The 20,021-nt window shown below is 45.8% G+C and overlaps 1 protein-coding gene across 1 annotated transcript in view; it reads right to left on the bottom strand.

Annotated features, from left to right (window-relative positions):
- CPZ (carboxypeptidase Z) overlaps positions 1-11,971 on the bottom strand; it is a 36,766-nt gene extending 24,795 nt beyond the window's left edge. Inside the window, exon 1 of the mRNA XM_054203019.1 lies at positions 11,756-11,971. Coding sequence (XP_054058994.1) covers positions 11,756-11,843 — 88 coding nt within the window. The 5' untranslated portion in view covers positions 11,844-11,971. The remainder of the gene's footprint in view (positions 1-11,755) is intronic.
- Positions 11,972-20,021: the final 8,050 nt, after the last annotated feature.

Raw genomic sequence — 20,021 nt, 5'->3', positions numbered from 1 at the left:
TCTCTGTGGTAGTTGGCCCAGACTTAAGGTCTCAATGGTAGCCAAGCCCCAGACACAGCGGTCTTCCCAATAGCTGGCTTGGACCTCCTGGTTGCTCCAGTAGCAAAACTCTGAGACCCTCCAGTCTCTTCAGTATCCAGCACAAGATCACAGCCGCTTAAATACCCAGCTCCCAAATCTTTTGTCCTGTCCACTGCTAGTCCAGTTTGGTGTTTGCTAGCGACTGCACACACTGACATACACTCACAAGGCACGTGCGCTCTGGTCCCTGCAGCTGCTACCGCCCAGAAACACAAACCCCTCTGACCCACGGTCTCACACCAGGTGCTGGCATATGGAGCCCACTACACCCCCATCCACACACACAAAAAAGAGAGACCCTCACCCAGGCAAAGTGCTGGAGGTGGAGTTTAAGAAGAAGACAGAACAGACTGCAGTGATCAGGTGCAGGGCATGGACAGACAAACACACCAATCAGCTGGTCTTTGATCCTCTTTAAAATTGACTTGACAATGTATGTGAAGTGTGCTCGTATAAGAAAACAGGCCTATGTTTGAAAAAGACGTTGAGCTGACCAGCCCTGACAGCTTGACAATATTTCTAGGCATGCTTAAAAACTGTAAGTTAGGTGCCTAGGAAATTTCACTAATGAAAATGTAGGTCTTCAGTAATCTGGTTTAATCTAAAAGTCCATATGAGTCCTTCTATACATACCAAGATGCCTTATGGATCTTCTCCTAACAAATCTATTTGTCCCACATAATGCTGTGCATGTCTTTTTTCTAAAGCAATTAAGCCTTTGGTGGATATGAGGGGACATATTTCTTCCCCATCCTACCTCATCCCAACTCTAGCAACTGCATTTTATAATCCTTTTAATAACATCTTAAAACTAATTATTTCCCTCACCAACTACTCTCATGGGAAAGCTTTTCCAAAAGCTCACTCCTCTAATGGCTAGAAATTGCCTTTTAATTTCCTGCCTAAAAGTATTCGTGGACAGTTTATACCCATGTGGTGTTGTGCCAGCATTGTCCTTTAGCTTAAATAGCTTTCTGCGCTCCCTGGTGCATGCCTTCATCATGCACTTGCAGAGAGCAATCAGATCCCCTTAGCTTTCTATTTACTAAGTCAAATAAATGAAGCTGTCTTGATTTTGAAGGAATGTGGTTTGATGACCCAAAATTGCTCCTGTAGCCAATGATTCTATATTGCCCCTCTCTGATACTGGCAACGAAAGAAAAATATTGCTACCGAGGTATGGAGCTGTTTTCACCAGTGCCTCGTAGGAGCTAAGCCACTACGTGCAAGCTTTTTAAACACCAACAGGTCTGCTTTCCTTGTGATGTATTGGGGATCCAGCTATGTTGCTGTTTCTTTTAATTCTCACTGGGGCGACAGGCATCTAGCACCTTGCTCAGTGAATTAAGCATTTGTCTTCGTAAGACCACATTCATTACCTTTTCTTTTTTTCCTGCTAAGGAAAGTTTAAACTTCTACTCCTGGCATATTTGTTTAAATGTAATCGTCCGCATATGTGTTGCTAATGAGTTGATCATGCTTTAGGCAAAGCAAAATCATTATAATGACAACAAAATTAACCCTGGAATTTTATCTTGGAGGGAGACATTTAACTGGAAATGAGTCTGGTTCTATATTATGAATTGTCATTGATCCACATTACCTCATAAAATAAATGAGGGATCAGAACTAGCAGAAATAGCCCGTCTCCACCAGCAAATTCTGGTAAGCAGCAAACTGGAAAAAATGATTTCCATAAAGACTCCTTTCCTGGCTCGGTACATTATGCTAATAGCAATAAACAATACCTGGTTCATCAGCAGTGCCTTCCATTATAGGATTTCAGTGTTTCCCTTAGTCAGGCACAATCCCCTCAGCGAGTTAGTTATTAAGGTTAAGGCATTTCTAAAAAAGCCTCATCTGAGCCAGATACTGCATGTAGTTTTACATCTGGGAATAATCAAAGAATAGCATTTTGTATAATGCTATCTGGGAAAGAGAAAGGAGTGATCTCTTGTTAGTAAGAGCTCCAGCAATTAATCCTGCTGATAAAATTGGATGTCGCTACCTCCCGGAATCTGGATAGTCTTATATCCTAATGCCGTCATACCCACAACAACTTCTGAGGCCTTGTACACAATTCTGGAGCCAGCCAAATGTTCCATACAGAGGGGAAAACTCGCTGTGGATGGGACTGGCTTGAGTCCAGCTACGTCCCAACGAGCAGAGTGACACTATCTCTGGTCGTCACCCAGGGTCATTAGCAACGAATGCCCTTCATTACCTTGAAGGGCAGTAAAGAACTCTCTGACACTTTATTTCTCCTCAGCATAAAATGACTGTAGTGTAGCTATTATTTTACACTAGAAGGTTACATGTGCTGAGAGAAATTCTTCATTGGGTTCATTTGGGGAGTACGAATGGTCCTTCTGCAGCTGCCCGTGTTTCCTCAAAGGTAAGAGGCATTTCGCCTCTGCTGGCTCTGTGACCAAGCTACAAACGTCCTTTTTGTTTGTCTCTCTGACACGCACTGATCAAATAACGAAACTGAGACACACACAACCTTCCACAGACAGCTCTCACTCTGCAGGAGTGCTATAGCCATCCGTCCGCTTGATACGTGGCACAAGCCTATTCTCAATGGTGTCTCAGTATTCTGCTTATTCAGCTGGAGCCAAAAGGTATTCTGGCAACAGGCTGGAACGAGCAGAGGAAACCAAAGGGAAAATGCAGCAGGCGGGGCCTGGGCATGGTGCTGCTGCTTCTGCGAGCAGCAGCAGTCCCGCTGCCTTCAGCAGATGCCTCTTGCTGCCCAGCTGGCCAGGAGGAGAGGTGTCGAGAAGCAATGGATAGCTGATGGAAGAGACATGCGACATTTCGCTAAGTCACATGCTGTAGCTAGGTTCACAAGAGGATTTTTATCGTTTTGTGAGCAGGAGTAGATGTTAGCACAGGAGAGGTAAAGACAGCTCTGGTTTCGGACTGTCTGCTAGCTAGCTTCTGCACTCTGTTATTTTTACCATTCTTACAGGGAGAGGAAACCAAGCAAGACCAATAGGGAGAGGAAACCAAGCAAAACTTAAGCAAGATGGCTATTACTCATTAACAAAAATGCCGACTGAAGAGTATACATTTATTTTTTACATGAGGAACTCAAATCCATATAAACCTTTCCCATGGCAACCAGAGGTATTCATCTCCGTACGTGATAAGCAGGGGTGATTCTTCAACACGGGATAAAGCTTTTCCACTACTTTTGGCCCAGGATGTCCTTCACAAACTCAGAGCTACCAAGGCTCACTCATTGACTAGCAGCAAAACAGATTCCTTCCTCCTGGGTCCTAAACGTAAGCCTCACATTTTTGCAGCACACTGTGCTGTTTTCTCCCTGTTTTCTCTCTGCCAGAGACATCGCTGCAGCTTCTGCCGCCTCAGAGGCCAGCTCTGCCCAAACTGCAGCGCCTCTCCCCACCACAGCCCCCTCCAAGCTGCCACATGAGCCATACGCCAGCCACAGCTCTGTCGTGTAAACACCCAGGAGTGAAGCAGCTTGAGCTTTCATGTTATCAGGAGTTAATACATACAGAAAAACAAGAGAGAAAAGGTCTGGTTTCTACCAGACCTTGCTTTACAGCAAGTCTTAAATGTGTATGTGTTCTGATGTGGTGTTTGGAGTTTTCCTGTTTCCTAATGCCAATGCTTGCATATGTTTTGGAGGGTGCGGCTCTGCAAGGGCCAAAGATAATTCTCCAGTGCGTGTACTTATATAAATAACTGTGGATGCACGTAACTGGGCCAGAGCCTGCCTGCCTGGAGAGCAGGCGGCAGGAAGCTCTCGGAGGCCAGCTACTGAGCTGCCTGCTCTGCTCCTGGAGCCCTGCACCCGCGGGCCTGGGTCTCTGCGCACACAAATGACTGGTAAATCTGCGCCCCACACCCGTTACAGCTCGCTTTGTCAAAGCTCCGGCAATGCCAGCTAGAAAAGTCCAGCCACTCCCTTTCTTTTTTTCATCAGAGGAGTGACAGGCAATGATAAACAGAGTTTCTCAGGTCTCCAGATTAACTTGGCAGGCTTCAGTCGCGGCTTCTTCTGTGCTTGAAAGAGCCTAAACCTCTTCAGTTTTTTGAGTAGAGGCTTCCCTGGGCCCAGAGGAAGACAGTGCCGCCTCCTCTTACAGTCCCATCCCCAGGCAGGTTGGTACAGAGAGACCTTTTTCCTCCTGACCCAGAACAGCCTTTTCAATTTTTTATGTTTATTTTTGTACTCTAGCTATTCCACCAGAGCTACAAAAGTCCTTTCAGTAGCACAGCTTCTATTTAAGATTATGGATAAAATAACTTATTGAAGAGGAGAAAAGCCATTTCAAGCTTTCTGAGCCCTCGCTATAATATACGCTTCTGGTTTTAATTTGCAAAGGCAAGCTTGAAAATCTACAATGCAGCACATACATATTTTACTGCCAAGCTTACATTTTTTCCCCTTGATGATTCAGCACTGAAAGAAGCAAGCTGCTGTGATTAACCCTAACCCAGACAATAGAGCTCAACAGCTCCTTCCAGTGCCATGGCTTGGCCAGTTGCCTTTTCAAGAGCAAAGCCAACAGGAGACTGGTGCACTTGAGGATATGGAATAAGCCCAAGGGCCAGTCTTACATTCAAAATATCTAAATCATTCAGTGAGGCTTACACAATTGCATTGTTATGACTGACAGATCGAACAAGATTAGATAATTTATCTTGCACAGACCAGCACACCCCCTACCAGCTTTCTGGGTTTCTTACAATACTGTTTTAAACTGGAAGACATATGTATTCATTTTAGTCTGTTTATAGTCAAAACCTCTGCTTTTCCAAACCAAGCTTTTCAGTTTCTGATCATATTGGTATTACTCTCCTTGCAGTTCTACACAGTTCATCGAGTCAGTCTTTGCAACGATAATCTGCCTCGTAATGCTAAAGAGACAAAACTTAATATCAGCGGTAATATGCAAACGCTGCCGGGCTGTACCGTTTTGCAAAACGTTGCAGCAGCACCTGCAAATGGCGAAGGACAGTCTGCCTCTAGAGCCAGCTCCTGGCTATGGCGTGAGGACAAGAGCGGGACAAGATCCATTATAGAACACTATAATGGGTCAGAATCACCAGGAGGAGGGTGCAAGTGGCGTGGAGCAGTAAGGGGACTAGTGGCAGAGGAATGTGGCAGTTGAGTAGCTTGGCTATGGGGAACATGGTTGAGCAGAAAGCCTGGGAGAGAAGGCAGTTCATATATCTAAGGCATACACACAGGGACAGAAGTGGAGGAGATCCCCAGCCACAGAGAAGGAATTCCAGGAAAACTGGAGGAGAGAGGAGTGTTTGCAAAAAGCAGCCCACGTGGTTAACTCCTTTTCCTGGATACATCAAAGCCTTTGTGAGTAGAGAACTGAATTCCTGTTACTAATCTTCGACTCCAGCAATTGCTGTCACCACCCCAGGGGAGGGATGTGTTGGCAAAGGTGCAGAAGCAGTATGGAGGAGCCCGATGTGCCGGCAGTGAGACGAGCCCTGTTTTAGCCCTGCTCCCTCACAGGAAGAAGCCTGAAATCGCATGAAAGAGATTAATGCTTAATCTGCCTTCACTTTGCGGAGCAAGACCGCAGCAGGAAGATGCAAGCCAGTATTCGTTATTAATTACCCTTCTTTCTAACGCACCTGCTGCCTGGCATTCACTTAAACACGCGTTTTTATTGAATTACTGAAGGTGTTCCCACAGCAATGACACTGTCGTTGGCTCTTCCAGGACTGTTTCTCTCACAGGACTGGTCTGGGGAAGCAAGAAGATGCTGAAGCTCCCCCATGGGTGATGGGAGTTCACGCAGACGACAGGCCAAAATCTGTGCCAATGCACAGGGAGACCTGTCACTCAGCAACGGCTCAAAGCCAACCTCAGTGGTGGCCAACAATTCTCCCTTGTTTCTAGTTGTCCAGATGCAGTTGTAGGAGCCTAAAAGAACTGAGGAAACGTATTGTTGTCTGCCCGTCTGTCCCCACCACCTGTCTCAGTGCCTCTAGTGACAGGATCCCCGGTGCCATCCCAGCTGTGTCTCTGGCCAGTAAGTCCCACTCCAGGGAGTCCTCCCAGCTGAAAATACTGAACTGAAGCATAATCCCAATGCAAAAAACTCTAGGTGCCCCTTTTTGGCCTCATCTGAAATGTTTTTTCCGGCTGGGGGGGAAAAACTACCAGTTAGGAAAACAAAACACAAGGAAACCACAACAACAACAGTGACAGCAAAATGGCCCAGGAGTTGCCAAATTGGCTGAAGTCTTGTTGGGCTGCACATGTGGCTGGGCTGCTGCTGAACATGCATTCGCTGTTCATCAAGATGATATAGAGACATATAGAGACCATCTCTCTGGCCAACAGAGGAAGGACAAATCAGCTCAGATCTGAGAAATGCTGGCATTAAAACAACAGATGGGGTAAGAAAGTGGAATAGATCAGGAAACCTCTACAATTGTCATGTAAAGGATTAAATATTTGTCAGGGAGACTGGAGAAGGGTGAAGCACTTGTTAGGGTGGTACTTTGGAGCTGTGATGCCTCCATAGTTTGACTTTGTGACCTCATACTCTCTGTAGTTCAGTTCCCACTGTCTAAGGACGCAGTACACTCTAAGTGCTTTGGCCAGCAGCTTACCACAGAGTCAGAAGCTTACCTTTGAGTAAGTTCAACTCTGTTGAATGCCACGGGACAAAGGATCATGTCTGAAAAATTGAGGTTTTTATCTTTGGTGCTACAGCCTTTCCAAAACATTTGCCAAAACATCATTCTGTCCTCTTTAAACACAGTCTATGCAGCCCCCTAACATAAGTCTGTCTTTTCATTAGTTTAGATGTGTGAGAACTATTGTAATTAACATCACATCTGGTTCTTCTGTAGGTAGTTGAGTTTTAGCCAAATGTGGTATTTTTATGTTACAAAAGATTGGCAGTTAATTCAACAGCCTTGACTAAAATCTTAATAACAGTGGAATTTTAAATCCGTGTCTTAATCTCACATTGTCTCATAGATAGGGTTGTCCTGTTATAACCCTGTAAAACTGAAATAGTGCCAATTAAATCAATGGAATTACAACAGGATAAACAAAGGGATTGAAATTTCAGTTTTATTTCTGCAATGGGCAGAGCAACTCCAAGTCCTTAAACTCCATTGACCTATGACAGCTGCGTTCAACTGAGAGGGTGACTCTGTTCAAACAAGATTCAGCAGTCATAAAAGCCCTGGGTCCTAAAAGCCCAGCAAAGAGACCAGGATGTGGCCCACCAGCCTCAAACACCGTGTTCACAACAAGATAGGTGACTTCTGCGTGGTACCTCCATGCTTAGTCCCTCCTCAGACAACGGCACCTATGACATTTACCCAACATTTGGTCCAGGCTTAAGGAGGGGTTGGCTCTTTTGTGGCCTGGGCAGCCCAAAGGGGAGGATGGTAGCTGTCAGCCAGCCAGCACCCCTAAACAACCACTCATTGACTGTGTGAAGGGAAAGTCAATGTCTAGAAATGTTAAAGGGGATCAACCATTAGTGTTACAAAATCTTGCTAAAAGCCTAGCTGTGCCTTAGGGCAATGGGGTTTTTATTCAAGTTGTGACTTCTATGTATTTACACAGCCTCACATTAAAAATGTCTGAACAAGGAAGAATTCTGAAGGAAATTTTGCCTTCAGATTAAAATCATGCATAAACTATTTCAGCAGTAAAAACGATATACCTGTGTATTATATTTTCAATATAAACTTACTTTCCCCACATAAGTGGTTGTTTCTGATCCCGTTTCCCATGTTAAATGTAGCTGAAAATCAATGTTGCTGAAATAATAATTGTGTAGAAATACTAGCGGCAGTAGTGGGAATCCAGAGCAGCTCACATGACTCTGTGATGAAAACCAGGCTTATGAGAACTGGAATTTCTCATCTTGTGAGTGTGCATGATGTAGACACTAGTTCTGCATTTTTTTGTTTTGACAAGACTTGGACACAGCCAACTCGGGTGCAGCAGGCGAGATTCTCACAGCTTGGGCTTTCCCACACGTGACGGCACAGTGCTGTGGCCATGATCCCTGTCTGCGCCCGCCCGTGACGGCCACGGCAGGGCAAGGGACCCAGCCGGCACCACTGGCCCTGGGGCAGAGGAGCAGAGCCCAGGCCACATCCAGGTCACCCAGTGCAGTCACACACATGAGAACAGCAGCAGCTGGAGAGGCTCTGCCTGTGTGCATGTGCACGTGCACGGACAGGGGTTTCACCAGGAAACAAGCATTAGAAATGTCCACAGCAAGTGAAGCAATGGTCCCATGAAGCTGGGGCCAATGTGAAGCTCCTGGAAGGCAATGGCTTTTCCTTTTGTCACTTAGCAATGAACCACGGCACACTCTGGAGATAGGAACGCCAGAGAAGGAGAGGGGAAAGGTGAAGCCAGTTTTTTAATCAGTCTGACTTTCCAGAAGACAATCAATCTTACTCGATGGCATAGCTTAGAGAGGAGCTAGTGACACAGAAGCTGTTCTGGGTCCCAGAAGAAATGCAGTACGTGTCTCCTGCCTCCCACCTTGGTGGTTTTCCCCTCCCCAGGTCTTTTCCTTATTACTCCCCCTGCCATGCCCAGAGGTTAGACTTAGAGACACTCAGGACGGGGCAATGTCTGGCCCAGGAGCAGAGCCAGCCAGGACGATGGGAAACACCAAAGTGCTTGGAAGCCCACAGGTGACAAGAGTGCCAGCCAGGGCTACCCTGAAAGCAGCGCTCCGGCTGCTCTCCCACCTCCTGTTCAGATCAGACAGCTCCGTCCTCAGCGGTGACATCTGACCGGCGACCCCGGGTACCCGAAACATCTTCCAAATGCTCAGACAGGGAGCGGGGGGGGTGGCAAAAGCCTTAGGCATCCCTTTTGCGTTTAAACTCGGCCCAGCTCCGGTGTGTCCCCAGAAGCCGTCTGTACAAGCCGAGGAGCCCACACGGTGGCACCACAGACGGCGGCGCGGAGCCGGGCGGGTGGCGGAGGCGGCGCTGAGCGGGCGGCCCGGCCGGGAGCGGTACCCGGGCAGTCGCCAGCGCCCGGCTGTTGCCTCCCCGCTCACCCCGTAAGCCCTGGGGCTTCGCACACGCCCTTGAGAGTACTTCTGCCCGAGAAGTCCCCAACAAAGCGCTCTCTGAACGTGAGTGATCAGGGAAGGTCTTATCGCTGTTATTTCGCATCCTTAGCCTGACCCCTGGTAGCATCTCAATGGTAGAGCTGGCCCCAGCTGCAAGGAAAGTCACCTGCTTTTAGTATTTTGAGGCACGTGACTTCAGCCTACTTCTACTTTGTTTTTATTTTTGTTGTCAGTGACGGTAAAGTGCTGCATTTAACTAATTACCGGTGGAATGTATCAGTCAGCAGGAGACATGCACAACTCAGATAAAACGGGAACCTGGACTATTAGCTCCCTCCACCAAAGGCTGGCCACCTTTCAGGGCAAACATGCTAAGCTGTGCTTTTCTCACCCAAACTAGAGGCTAAGAGGCCAGTAAAACTCATCAGGGTCTGGAAGTGCTGCCTCGCAATGGGGCAGTGTAGGATCTTATCACTGGGAGAGACAGTGGCTTACTGGCTCCCTAAGGATACAGGACACAGCTGAGGAGAAGGGATCTGCCCTTTCTCAGTGCCATGGTTCCCAGCTGCTGCTCAAAAAGCTCCCAACACAGTGTGTGATGCCTGTCTCATATTGTGGGGCTGGATGACAGTAATCACTTCCTTATTTTTCTAAACAGAAGAGCACAAAGCATTTCGTAAGGATCTTGGTATTGTTAACCATGTTTCATTTCGGTTTCTTATTAAAAAAAACAAAATGAGTCACAGCAGAGCAAATATCACCAGGAAGGCCAGGCAGTCTGCAGAAACCAGCTCCAGCCATGCTGTGAATTAGACAGGGGCACTGGGTCCTGCTGCCTTTCTCTCTGGCCCTCCTGTAGGGCACTGCAGGTCTGTCCACTGAGATCCACAGAGATTTGCACAAGGGATCCCAAAACAGGGGAGAAACTCCCACTGCTACAGCTAAAGGCATAACCTACTGCCCTGGATGCTGAGAGGATACCCCTGCAAGGTCTCCTCATGAATGTGTTCAGCATCGCAGTCCCCTTTCTTTTCCTGTGGCCTGACATGACCTTATCTCCCCATGAGAAATCCGGCAGGTCTCTCAGTGTCCAGGCTGCTAAGCTGATAGTTTATTTCCTGATCCAACATCCCTCCAGTGTGAAGCATGCCCCTTTCTCCCGTTGCATGCCGCATAGTGATGTTGGCAGCTCACCTTCCCTACCCGTAGCCATCCCTCTGGGGCCACGTTCAGCAGTGTAATCCCACCACGTGCAAGGTGTATTTCCATCGCCTGACTTTACTCAAGCCCTCCCCTAAAGACAGAAGAGTTGCTGACACACTCAAAACAGTCTGCCACAGCAGAGTTACCCCTCGATGATCCCTGTGTTTGTGGTCGCCAGGATTAATATCCCATGGTAAAACTTTGATCAGCTGGAACTAGAGCAGAATTGTACCTCACAGAGAAAGGCCATGCTGCAAACCACACAGCCTTTTCCTGTAATTGGCTGTAAATAGTCTACAACACTTCTCTTTGTGCAGCTTTATCCAAAAATAAAATCCCTTCAGGCTGCGGTAGCCCTCACTTTGATGTTCCTGGGAACAGCGCTCTCAAATTATATGCAGTACACGGCACATGGACTGCCTTGTGTAGCAGTTGAATGCCAGCGACAGTCTACAGCTTATATTTAAGCACTGAAATATAGCCGAACTTCCCAGGGTAACATTAAGGTCAGTTTCAGGTTAACTTATGCCTTCCTGTATTCCCATAAAATAAATATTTTTCTGAATCATTTTGAGTTTGAACCCTCTGAAAATAGTTTTCCTGGAGTAGACCTTGTCACTTCACTGGAATTCACCTCTCTGCTGTTCCCAAATAAATAAAATCTGAGTTAAACCCACTTGATTAAAAACATCAAACATTTTTAAGAGAGACTGTTAATATTTTTTATTAGTCAACTGATTACTGAACCGAAAGCTTTTAATCCATTTAGCAGCATGTTCCTATCTAACCTTTATTCTAATGTGTAAATCTGCTTTTCCAGCCAATCAACTCATACAAATTCCATATTGCTTATAGCAAGTTAAACACACCCTACAGCTGTCAGATCCTAATAAATCTTCTCATACTTTGGACTTGAAATAAGTGACCTAAAGCTAAATGTAAGGAGAAGATTTTTTTCTTAAGTAGAAAAGCATGCAGAAGGTCGAAAGTTCATCTTCTTGCGATCTGATTACCACGTTCCTAGAAGGCAAGGCCAGAGATGGGGTGAATCCTCTGTATTCCCCACAACAGCAAGGGGGATCCTATTGACTAGGAACTCCATACACTGACAGAAAGACACATCCACACGTGGCCTTAAAAGGCAGCGATGGGGAAACATTAGATGCCCTAACATCCCAGACTTGTTTTTCTGTTGCAGAGCCCCACCACTGCCTGCCTTCCCCATCCACATCCCCAGTTTCATCACTGGCAGTCTGCAGATTTCCAAAAAGCCGATCCCCTCCTAGGGGGGAGTGACAGTTCCTGCCTCCCTCACCTTGAAGCCGGAGCCCTTTTCTCTGTTTATCTCCAGGAGAAGGAAAGACAGAAGAAGGGGGGGCTTTTGGGGTGGTTCGCCTTACCTAGGGTCTCCTGGCCAGTTTCACAGCGGGGCGCCGGCTCGGCGGCCCTAATCAGCCCACCGAGGAGGAGCAGGAGCCTCAGGACCATGCTGGAGCCCCTTGTGCAGACACCACAGTGATGTGGCACTGGCTGCCTGCTGGAGCGGCTCCTCTTCTGGGAGCCTCAGCGCGGCTCTGTCTCTCCAAGCTGCTGAGGAAATCAGTGCACTGCAAGGGCATGCCCACGTCTCACAGTATATGCAGTCCAGGCGTCAGATTTCAGCGAGCATTTGAGCTTGGAAAGCAAAAGGCTTTGAGACAGAAAGGGAGGAGGAATGAGCTCCCCCTCCCCTCTGCCTCCAAACCGTCTCCCTCTTCCAGCCTGGTTTACAATTTCATAAACAGTTTGAGGGAAGGGGGGTCCCTGCAGGGATGCGCCTGCCTGCTCCTCAACCAGGGGTCCGACGCCTTTGGTCTTCATGCAACAGTTTTCCTAAGGGACATGGGACCTTCCTTAAAGTGTGTCTCGCTGAAGCCGAGAGCGGCTGCCTGGAGGGAGCAGGGGGAAAAGAGACAAGCAGAGAAAAGCAAACAATCGAAAGCAACTTTCTTCCCAAAGAATGGTATTTCATAACCCACTTAACTGCAAGTTTAAAACACAACGCGACAGCGAGGGGACTCCAAGCTGCGCCCCTTCCTGCACAGCAAGAATGTGAACCCACAAAAGAGCCAGTTGGATCCCCCTCCGCGTGCTGCTCCTGGGCATTTTACTTAAGATAAGCTCTTGTTTACAGAAGCAAACTCGGAGGGTTATCAGTCTTTTCTGTCTATTCTTAAAAAAATAACTTCACAAAAATGTAGATAAGATCCCAGAACAACAATACAAGCTTTAATTGGGTGGTAAATCTATATTAAGCTTATCTTAAAGTGATTTTTTTTTAGGTTTATTTTTTTTTCAGAGACATATGCATTGTACGTTTTTATCCCTATACAACAGGTTTGGTGGAGAAGCTTGCTTTAGGTAAGATGTGAACTCCTCGTTTCTTAACCTACACATCAAAAAAATACCCTCTATCAAAGGAAAAGGAATTTTTTCTTCAAAAGTCTAGACCAAAACAGACCAAAGCATCCTATCTTTCTGGGCAGTGCATGTACTTTTGAGGACAGATACCTGCTTATACATGAGAGCAGAGAATCTGTCCTTGTAGTCGGAGCCCACTGGCTCCTGCTGATCGCTATCAGAGAGATCAGTAGGGAGTTATGGTGCTATATGATAATGTAATCAAATAAACCCCCCTGTAGGGAAACACACTAAAGAGGCTGACAGGGCAGGAGAAAGCTGTATGTGTCTCGAAAAGCAATTGATGTCTGATCATATTTGGAAGAGGTTACACTGCTAGATGGATTGGGAAGCTCAGCAGTAAAATATGTCCTCCCCTGCCAGGCTCTGCAAAGGAGGGAGGATTTTCTTGCCTCCAGTATTTCCTACTAGATCTGGAAACTGCAGAGTCTGCCCTGGGACTAAACAGCACCAAAGCTCATCAGAGTTCAAACAAACTTGTAAGGAGAACAATATTTAGCTGCCTTTTTTTTTCTGCCCTAATCACACAGCAGCATGTCTGGACTCTCAAAAAGTAATAAAAAAAAAAGCACCAACACAGCTCTGAAAGTGTGGTCTCCGAGGACAGGAGTACTTCACCTTCTGCCCAGCAGCCTGCGGTCGGCTGCTCTGTATACCGGTCGTACCTGATGTGCCTAAGAAGAGCTGAGGGTGCATCCCAGCCCAGGGCTTGCTGTGTGTCTGGACCGTGCATTTTGTATTAAAGCTAAAGAATGAGGCTGCCCAGATCTAACCTGAGTGGTGAGGCTAAATTCCTTACAGCAAAAAAAGCTGCGGAGATTATACCTATAAAGAGCAGCTGACCCCTCAGTCCTTGGAAATGCTGATGTCTTTCTTGTCATTTCTGCAGCCCTTAAGAGCATGGAGTGACATCTCCTCCATACATCCCAGTGCTTTTCGAGGTGAGCTCTGCTGCAGAACTACTCCTTCAGTAGCTGTAATCCCATCAGCTTTACCCTTTTCTGTCTTTTTCTTGTTGGCATTTTTTTGTTTCTGCCTGTGATTTCTTACTTGATTTGTCATCCTTTAGCCTGGGCACTATATCTTCATGAGTGTCTCCCCCCACTCCACCGCACTTCAGACCACCAGCCCCAGTTTAGATGCCACATACTTTAGGACCACATATTTTAAAACACCAGCAAATGTAAGTCCACTTTACCTGGATCCCCCAAAACATTTTGCAAACCACTAACACCGGCCTTCACCAGTGCTATTAGCCCTACTGCACTACTCCACATTCATACTGTGCTCCATACTTTATCTCAAATACTAATGAGACAAAGTCCCTTCACTCTGGGAATACTGATTTGGCATCATTTGGAAATGTCCATTTGTTATTTCCCTGAATTAAATGATTATGGTACACTTTATATCATTTCTTGTTCTCATGATTATTGTATCCATCTGTTATTTGTAGCTTGTCTATGCATTGATTTCCACAGATGCCCCCAGTTCAACCAGCCTTTGGGTACTATATCATAGTCATCAGAATCAAACGGAGGCAGTATTTTCTCTGCCTTGCACAAGGCAGTACAACCTAGTGATTAACTTGGATGAGCTCTGGAACAAAAAGAACATTGTGTTTCATCATCATAGCAATATGCCCAGCCTGATTAGCCTTGCCAGGGGTCAGGACTCCTTGGCCTCAATGCAAGCTTTCCAGGACCAGAGCTACTGCCTTTACACACAACTGCAATGTGGCCGCATCCCTGGAAGTGTTCAACGCCTGAGAGTCACCTTGGGTTTCTTTATGACATTGTCTAGAGCTACAGAGCTACTTTAAAGAGCCACAGTCTCAGGTGACAGTAGCAGAGCTCTACCCACTCTTTGTGCTTCCAAGGCTATATTCTGCCCCATACCATAATCACGTACACTGTGCTGCCTGGGAGCCCTTTAAAGCTCTTGTCTTTCCATTTTGATTTTTCTTGACTTCTTTAAAGGATCAAGAGGAAGTATTGGGAGGAGGAGAGACAGGCTTTTGGCATTGCTGTCAGAGATTACCCATACCTGAGGTTTGCACATCCAGGTTTGTTCAAAACATGAGAATGGGAGAACTGGCTTGGCTCAGGGTTAGCTCATCCCCTGCAACACCTGAGGTGCAGTGTGCTGTATGGCTCCTATATACGCCAATGTACTGCCAAGTAAACTCTGCACAGGTACAGACAATGAAGGAGCACTCGGTTCAGTAAGTTGTTTGGTTAAGGACTATTTAGTATAACAGAATAAACAAGTGTCTATTCCAACGTCCAAGTGGAAACCAGTGATGAGTAGCGTTCCTCAGGGGTCAGTACCGGGACCAGTACTGTTTAACATCTTTGTCGGTGACATGGACAGTGGGATTGAGTGCACCCTCAGCGAGTTTGCCGATGACACCGAGCTGTGTGTCGCGGTCGACATGCTGGAGGGAAGGGATGCCATCCAGAGGGACCTTGACAGGCTTGAGAGGTGGGCCTGTGCAAACCTCATGAAGTTCAACCAGGCCAAGTGCAAGGTCCTGCACCTGGGCCATGGGAATCCCAAGCACAAATACAGTTTGGGTGGAGAATGGCTTGAGAGCAGCCCTGAGGAGAATGACTTGGGGGTGCTGGTGGAAAAGAAGCTCAACGTGAGCCAGCAATGTGCGCTCACAGCACAGAAAGCCAACTGCATCCTGGGCTGCATCAACAGAAGCGTGGCCAGCAGGTCGAGGGAGGTGATTCTGCCCCTCTACTCAGCTCTGGTGAGACCCCACCTGGAGTACTGTGTCCAGCTCTGGGGTCCCCGGCACAGGAAAGACACGAACCTGTTGGAACGGGTCCAGAGGAGGGCCACAAAGATGATCAGAGGGCTGGAGCACCTCTCCTATGAGGACAGGCTGAGAGATTTGGGATTGTTCAGCCTGGAGAAGAGCAGGATCTGGGGAGACCTTACAGCAGCTTTTCAGTACCTAAAGGGGGTCTATAGGAGAGATGGGGAGGGATTAGCTATTAGGAAGAAATTCTTTACTGTGAGGGTGGTGTGACAGTGAAACAGGTTGCCCAGAGAAGCTGTGGATGCCCCATCCCTGGAAGTGTTCAAGGCCAGGTGGGACAGGACTTTGAGCAGCCTGGTCTAGTGGGAGGTGTCCCTGCCCGGGGCAGAGGGGTTGGAACTAAATAATCTTTAAAATCCCTTCCAACCCAAACCATTCTATGATTATATGAATCTATAAGTAACAAGGAAAGTGATAAATTAAACCCACAGACACTCAGGAATTAACCTGAGTGATGGAGACATTAACAGGGACCAGAACATGTTGGTCACTAACTGATGGGCTGTAAAGCAATGACTTGGGCACAGCCTTGAAGAGTGTCAGCCTGAACTTTTTCACTGATAAGAAACATGGAATGTGATTATTATTAATATTATGGGATATTAAAAGTGACTTAAAAAAAAATTATTATGGCCTGCTTAGGGAAAGGAGCAAAGGGAAGGATCAGAGTGGATCAGGGAGGCACAAGAGAAGAAAAATCGGAAAGGAGAGGGATAAAGGGAAGGCCTGAATGCAGGCAGGCTGCCGGACACTATGCTCATCTGACACAGTCCTGCGCCTGGTCCCTGTAATCTAGTCTATTTTCATATGAAATCCTTTATTAAGTTTTTTTTTCCCCCATGTTATGTCCCCCTCTGACCTAGGTGTGAGTGCTGAAAGGTCAAAGTGCCAGCAGCTGGAGAGACCAAGGTGTAAGCTGAAAGGTCTAAGTGTCAGCTACCAGAGAGACTTGGATGTGTTTATATTTCCTGAGTGAATATACTCCTATGTCCGTATGTGTGCACGTGTAGTTCGCTAGCAAACTTCAGTCTGGATTAGCAGGCAAATAGGAGATCTGCATCTGGAAAGACTCAAGGTCTGAATGAGTGGCTGGGTAAGGGGCTCAGGGTGCAGACATGGCCTGAGAGCTTGTGCTGATATTTGAGGGACCTGTGAATGTAAGCGTACGCATGAACCCACCGAGTGGGAGCACGTGTGTTTTCCCTAGTGAACCTCAATCCTGAACAACCAGAGGGGCAACAGGATTGTGCTCTCTGTACTTAACATTTATGTGAGTGGTGCAGGTAAAGGCAGGGCTCTTCTGGCACACCCAGGAAGGGGGAATCCTCAGGTCCTGATTGCCTGGATCTGGCACCCACAAACATCACATCCTTAACAAGACACACTGCACCAACTAAACAAAACCATCAATTGCTGGCCTCCAAAAAGCTCCGAACTTCTTTGTTTCTCAGCTTCCACAAACCTTTTACATTCAAGCAGGATGTCTATTTGGTACCAAGACAAAAAACTTACAGCATAAGTAGGGTATACAGAGGCCTAAGAATGACATTAAATTAATTAGCAACAAAGGTAAATTTATCAGTTTGTCACCACCATCTATAAGTGTTTCCACGGTTGCATGCCGTAAGGCATAGAGAAGACCTGGAAGGGTAATTTCATTTACTCTTACCTTCGATTGCCTGTTCTTTTCCTCCTTTCCAAGGCATTTGAACCTAAGCTTTGTGGTGTGTCTTTCTGTGAAGCTTTGTCCATTCCCCTGTGCATGGTTCCCTCCTGTGGGGTGCCCTTGTGGACCTGCACTTTTCTGAGGTTCAGCTACTGCTCCTCCCACCCATACAATATTTCCATTCATCCAGCATTCCTACCTCGTTTGGCTATTTTTCAGCCCATTATTAATACTCTGTGTATGTCACTTGTCCTTCTCATAGTTTGTTGTGTGTTAACACTGACTATATCAAACAGGACTACTAGCAAGTATTGCACAGGTGTGCAATAAAATGCTTTTAAACCTAAAAGCATTAAAAAGCAGCCAGGGAAGGGATGGTTGGGAACAGAGGGAATTCCCCACCTCTACCTTTTCATTTCTGGGTTTTAGTAAACCTTGTAGGCTTTCCAGAGAGCTGACATCAAGTTGTGGCTTAGGCTTAAATATGATATATTCACTCAAATTCTAGAAGAATCTTAAAAATGAATAAAAAAATCTCAGAGTGATAAGCATCATCAACTGGGTTTAATCATTTGCACTTGAATCACTACAATAATGTTAAGTTAAATAATTTTACTCTCTCTTATCACAGACTACCTTTTTCCTGGTCAGACCTTCCTGTTAGCCTACAGTCCACAGTACAGCAGCAACCCAGAAATCCTCAGACAGGACTAAATACCAAAACTGGCTTATGTCTTTGGCAGGTACTCAAAATAGGATTAAATACAGCAGTTACTTGCTTTCAGTTCTCGTGGTTCTTGCTATTGTCAGAGAAATTTAGTAGAGGGATATATCAGACTCAGGCTGGTTTTCATTACCTGGTTCTTTTTATTTTGCCTCTGCTGATAGGAGGTTGAAGCATAAACAGAAGCAGTGCTGTCTAGATGACTGTTGTCTGAAGGACATAAATAGACTGAGAGCAGATCAAAATGCTACTTCATGGCTTGTTATTGTCTCCCCCACTAGACGCTAGTGAAGCTGGCGGAGCGGTGTGTGGCAGCACACCACATCTGCTCCAATACAAAGTCAGCAGGCATAGCTTTAGAACTTTACAGTAGTTTAAACTAATCCAGGAGATATCTTCATTTGCACAGCACAAACCAGTTCTCATCCTGCTTTTTTTTACCTCTTTCAGTTTCCGCAGGAGCAGGAGCTGCTTTCAGGACAGACAGGGAGTGAATTAGCAACTTCCTGCAAAGCAGTAGCAACTTCTTTTAAAAAAAAAACCCAAACTCTTCTACCTGTCTTTGCACGACCTCATCCCCCTGTGCCCTGATTGCGCTTTATGCAACAGCAGAGATCTGAGAAAGCCGCAGGAGGGCTTCTCTTTCAGCTTCTAGGTGCTAAATTAAAGGAGCAAAACACATTTGCTCTCTAAGCAAGTATCTATAATTCAAATTAACATGCACGTGGATAAGAGAAATGGGTACTTTACTGTGAAGATACGCAGACTATTCTGAGCTCTGCATTTGTTAAGAGGAGCAGATATTTTGGGATGTTTCCCTTCTGGGACCATCTACATTAAGCTTGTGGAGCCTTTAACTTTCTCACAGAGAATTTTTTCAACAATGCCTTTTATCTCAACTTTCAATTTGAACCCCATATGACCCACAAGATTAAACCAGCTTTAGAAACTACCAGACATAAACAATGCACCCCAGAAATTTGATGGAGAGACTTAGAGAGTAGAGAAAAAGACCACACCAGCAAGAGTTTTCCTGTTTTCCTACACTGTACCCTAAGAGTTTAACCTAGAATGAATCATGGACTGCAACTTTCTATATGTCTCAAATACTTCACAAATTCCTTGCAGCCTCTAGCAGTTATTTTTTATCATTATTGACCAAGTCCATATTTGCACCAGCTCACTAAGGGAGGAGGAGTAATGTTCTGGTAGATCTCCCCAGAGCGAACCAGTCTAGCCATACTCCAAAAATTAAATTTCCTGCAATGGCTCTAAAATTGGACTTTAATAATTTTCTTTTATTTTTATCATTTTGGCATGTTTTGCCAATTTATTTCCCCCAGTTTTTGCTCATATGCTGGAAACAAAAGCAAGCAATGAGTGCGTGGGGTTTTTTTTCCCCCATTGATATTAGTCTCACAGATATTTCTTTCCTCCCCATTTAAATATAATAAATGTAAAAAAAATAAAAATGCAGCTCTTGAAAAATATTTAAATCATTTAAATTCAGTACAAGTACTGCCAGTGATAATTAAATTCTGTTTTCATCTTCTGACTTGTCACAGATTAACTAAGTCAATGACCCACAAAATTAGCTCCTTATACTATTTCCAGGTGATCCACTGAACTGATCCTATCATAATGCAGAGGAAAGCAATTAAAGCAGGAGAAGGCCTTACAATCCCAGAAAGATTCAACTGGATACACATCTTTCTTTTAGCATACCCTCCATATGATCTCTCTGCTCGCTTGGGCTAATCAGTAAGAAATGAAGCCACTCAGAAAGTTTCTTTTGATGACAGGAGAAAATGATGTCTAGTTAAAATTCAGCCATGATCAAAGGCACAAGTGATACAAAAAACTGGAAGGGAACCTGGCACCAGATGGTAGAATGAGAGCACAAAGGGACAAAAGTAATAAATATGATTCTATATCCAGGAGGACATGTGCGAAATAACATTCACCGAAACCAAACCCTGCTATAAG

The sequence above is a fragment of the Rissa tridactyla genome, chromosome 5 (genome assembly GCF_028500815.1).
Source record: "Rissa tridactyla isolate bRisTri1 chromosome 5, bRisTri1.patW.cur.20221130, whole genome shotgun sequence".
Taxonomy (NCBI): Eukaryota; Metazoa; Chordata; class Aves; order Charadriiformes; family Laridae; genus Rissa; species Rissa tridactyla.
This window is presented reverse-complemented; position numbering and strand designations above follow the sequence as displayed.